General features: G+C 60.0%; 1 protein-coding gene across 2 annotated transcripts; it reads left to right on the forward strand.

The window, feature by feature from the left end:
- The first annotated feature begins 256 nt into the window (after nucleotides 1–256).
- On the forward strand, nucleotides 257–2,833 carry LOC120509059. Of its 2 annotated transcripts, none has more exons than XM_039723286.1 (7): nucleotides 257–1,178; nucleotides 1,319–1,336; nucleotides 1,571–1,645; nucleotides 1,779–1,796; nucleotides 2,066–2,267; nucleotides 2,370–2,578; nucleotides 2,671–2,833. In XM_039723286.1, exons 1-7 carry the CDS (start codon nucleotides 951–953, stop codon nucleotides 2,689–2,691), a joined length of 771 nt encoding a protein of 256 aa, XP_039579220.1. In that variant the 5' UTR covers nucleotides 257–950; the 3' UTR covers nucleotides 2,692–2,833. The 2 variants fall into 2 exon arrangements, with proteins under 2 accessions (XP_039579220.1, XP_039579219.1); XM_039723285.1 differs by having other exon boundaries at nucleotides 896–1,178; nucleotides 2,346–2,578; nucleotides 2,671–2,826.
- The last annotated feature ends 756 nt before the right edge of the window (nucleotides 2,834–3,589 follow it).

Raw genomic sequence — 3,589 nt, forward strand, 5'->3', positions numbered from 1 at the left:
GAGGAGCTGATGGGAGAGGGAGGGGAGATGATGGGGACCAAGAGGTGACAACAAGGATCAGGAGGGGGTGATGGGAACAAGAAGGAGGTGATGAGGACTGGGAGGCAATAATGAGGATCATGAGGGGACAATGACAACCTGGATGTTTAGATGGTGACCCCGAGACAATGACAAATGGGAAGAGCAGGAGGTGATAGCAGTGACCTGGAAGGGATGATGGAGACAAGGACATGGAAATAGGGGCCATGTGAGGATGATGGGGACCAGGAAGGTGTGATGGAGATCATGAGAGGGCAGTGGGATGCAATAGGGTGAATGGAGATCATGAGGGGATAGTGAGGACTGAGATGGGATGATGGGAACTGGGAGGGGAGGATGGGAATGAGAAGGGTGTGATGGGTGCATGTGGGCAAGACAACAGTGACCAGGAGAGGATGGTGGAGATCAGAAGGGGACAAGACCAACAAGAAGATGACATGAAGTTCCAGGAGGGTGGCTGTGGGACTGGAGGTGGCTGGGAAGGGTTAATGTGGCCGCCTGCACTGAGCTGGGTCCAGGCCAGGCTCGGGTTTCACCTGTAATTAGCTCTTGTTTATTGGAGGCTTCTTGATAAATGATTCTTTGGAGGTTGCCCGATGACAGAGGGTGACAGTCACCCACCTGAGCCCTGCTAAAGCCTTCACTGACCCCTGGCACCAGGATTAAAGTTTAATGTGACTCTGGAGCTGACCCCGGGCATGCACCTTTCTGGGGCAACGGGGCTGGGGACAGGCTGGTGGCCATCCCTGGGACGTGGGGCTGGGTACAGGCTGGTGGCCTCGCAGGGCCAGAGGGTTTTGGCACCAAGAGGGGATTTGCCATAAGCCTGGTGGTCAGTGCCTACCAAAGCATTGTGGCCACGGGGCTGTTTCCTGACTCCTTTGAGGTCACCCAAGGGGTTTTTGGATGAAATGTCACACCAGGTTGGGTTTGCCCCCCTGGGACCGGCCCTACAGGGTGGGCACAGTGCCACGGTGCAGCCGGTCCGGGCACATTCCCGGGCAGCGGTGGAGCCGTGTGCCGCTGCCAAGAGCCACCGCGGCGCTCGGGGCGGGCTGAGCTCCTGCCCCTGCCACCCTTGGAGCAGCGGCAGCCTGGGAAGGACAGTGCAGCGAGGGGACCCTGCAGGTGACCCCAAGGTGAGGCAGCAGGGCACAGAACGAGCCCTGGGGCTGCAGCTTGGGTTTCAGCAGGGTGACGTGCCACCACAACTGCGGGGACAGACAAGTCCCCCAGGGTACCTGCCCCAGCTCTTGGACATTGTGTTTTCTCCTTGCAGATGAATCTCCTCGCCCAGGTAAAGGGGGAGCTGGCAGGAAGGACACCTGCATCCAGGTGATCCCACCCCTCTGCCATAGCACCCAGTGCCCTGGACCCCTCAGCTGGGACCTGCCAGGTGCTGGGTCTGGGCAGGGGGAGGGAGGTGAGGCCTGGGAGGCTGGGCTGGCTGTGCTGGCAGAGATGGGAGGTGGCAGGGACGGGTGTCAGAAGGGGACGGGTCCCTGTCTTGCCCTGCACCCTCTCCCTGCAGGTGAGCTCCCTCCTTCGGACCCTGCAAGCCCCGGACTGGCTGTTCCTGCAGCCCTGGCACTGGCTGGGCTCCTGGGTACGGCAGGTTTGGGGGTGCTGGCATGAGAATCCCGGCTAGGTGCTTGGGCAGGGGGTGGCAGCAGCCCAGGCCAGGGCTGAGCTGTGACACGGGTGACACTGGGGCTGATGCAAGGTGTCTGTCCCTCCAGGTGAGCAGCTCCAGGCAGGTAAGTGCTGGCATTGCCACTGTGCCCTGCACTGCCCATCTCACCCCTGGCACAATTGGGTCGAATCCTACACACCCTGCCTTTCCTGGGCACCCATGGGTGCTTCAGCACCTACAGGAGGCAGCCCCTTCCCAAAGGGTTTCCATCCGTGGAGACCTGAGACCCAAGCTGTGCTTAAGGCACCAAGGATGTGGGATAAGCCAGCAGATCAGTGGTGCTGCTGGTGTCCCCAGGACACTGGTGGCCCTGAAACACAGCTGGCTCCCCAGGCAGTGACTGGGGCAGTGACCACGGCAGGGTTCTTCCTCTGCGAGGGGCTGCTGGGACAACACTTCAACGTGGTCCCCAACGGGGTGGCTGAGCCCCAGCCCGGGGACCTCTTCCTCTTCCCGCTGGCCTCCGGGAGCCCTGGCTGGTGGGGTGCCCACGCTGGCATCTACTGCGGTGACGGGGAGATCATCCACCTGGAAGGTGAGCCCCAGGAGCTGCCGGGGCACGGGGACATCTCCCTGGAAGGGACATGGGGTCTAGAGTCGCTTTGCCCTGCAGGCAGCTCAGGCACGTCACCCTCAGGCATCGTGGCCAAGCACGGCAAGAGCCACCTCCTGCGGGCACGGGGCCCAGCCAGGGTGCTGCGGAGGAAGGCAGGGCTGGACGTGGCCGCCCTGCAGCGGCGCGTGCGCGCGGCCATGGACCAGCCACTGGAGTACGACACCCTCACCTGCAACTGCATCCACTTCGCCCTCGCCCTGCTGGGGCTGGGCCACCTCGCTGGCGCCATGGTGGGAGCCACCTCCAGATCAGGTGTCACCACCCTGGGATACTTTGGTGTCTGCTCCAGCCAAGCGTCACCAAACCTCTTCTGTTTTCCCAGGTGTCCCCAGCGCTGCAGTGATGGAGGTGACAGTGCTCCTGGGGAACATGTGGGGCTGGAGCATCCTCCCCTGGGCACCAGAACTGCACCAGTGACTTATCAATCCTCCTGTGTGCCAATAAACAATTGCATGGAAACCCTGTGCCAACCCTGTTTGATTTGTTGTTTTCTCACTTTTCTCAGAAGCTGATGTCAAGTGATGTCCCACCTTGACACACCTCGAAGGGAGAGGCTGCTCTTTGCTCCCCATGGCCTCCTGAGACAAACATCTGCCTCTTTCACTGCTGGCATTTAATTCTGAGCATAAAAATGAATATTCTGCAGGTTGCTGGGTCGAAAATGGGTCAAAAGGCTAGATCAGGTCTGGCCAGAGGCTGGTGGTGTACCCCAGGGCTCAGCTCTGTGTCCAGTCCTGGTCAACATCCTCATCACTGGTCCAGGTGATGAGGTAGAGTGTATCTGCAGTGAGGGGGAGCGGGTCACCAGCCCATGGTGATCCTGGCACCCCCTGGCACCCCTGTGCTGGGCTCTCCAGCATGAGAGAGACAGGGACACACTGGAGAGACACCACAAAGGGCCACCAGGGCTCTGGAGCATTTCCCTAGGAAGGGAAGCTGAAAGAGCTGGGGCAGCTCAGCAGGGAGAAGGGAATGTCCAGTGGGATTTTATCAGTGTTTATGTGGGGCAAAGAAGTGGGAGTCTGGCTCTTCTTTGTGTCTCCTGAGGGTTGGGGTCTCCAGGAGAGCAGCAGGGTCTCCAGGAAGGTCTGAGATCCAAGCAGGGTTGGGGTCCCAGGGAGGGCTGGAGTGAGTGTGTCTCTGTGCTGAAGATTAGTTGCTGTCCATTAATTAGATGCTTTAGTCAATTCTGCTACTTGAACCATGGCCATTTTCCCTCACTGCCCCATTCCTGTGGATGG

The sequence above is a fragment of the Passer montanus genome, unplaced genomic scaffold (assembly GCF_014805655.1).
Source record: "Passer montanus isolate IOZ18808 unplaced genomic scaffold, ASM1480565v1 scaffold5, whole genome shotgun sequence".
Taxonomy (NCBI): Eukaryota; Metazoa; Chordata; class Aves; order Passeriformes; family Passeridae; genus Passer; species Passer montanus.

Coding starts and splice junctions, on each gene's coding strand:
- LOC120509059 (XM_039723285.1), top strand. CDS start 951: ATGTCACACCAGGTTGGGTTTGCCCCCCTGGGACCGGCCCTACAGGGT. Junction 2,268..2,345: donor GGAGATCATCCACCTGGAAG/GTGAGCCCCAGG, acceptor TTTGCCCTGCAG/GCAGCTCAGGCACGTCACCC. Junction 2,579..2,670: donor GCCACCTCGCTGGCGCCATG/GTGGGAGCCACC, acceptor CTGTTTTCCCAG/GTGTCCCCAGCGCTGCAGTG.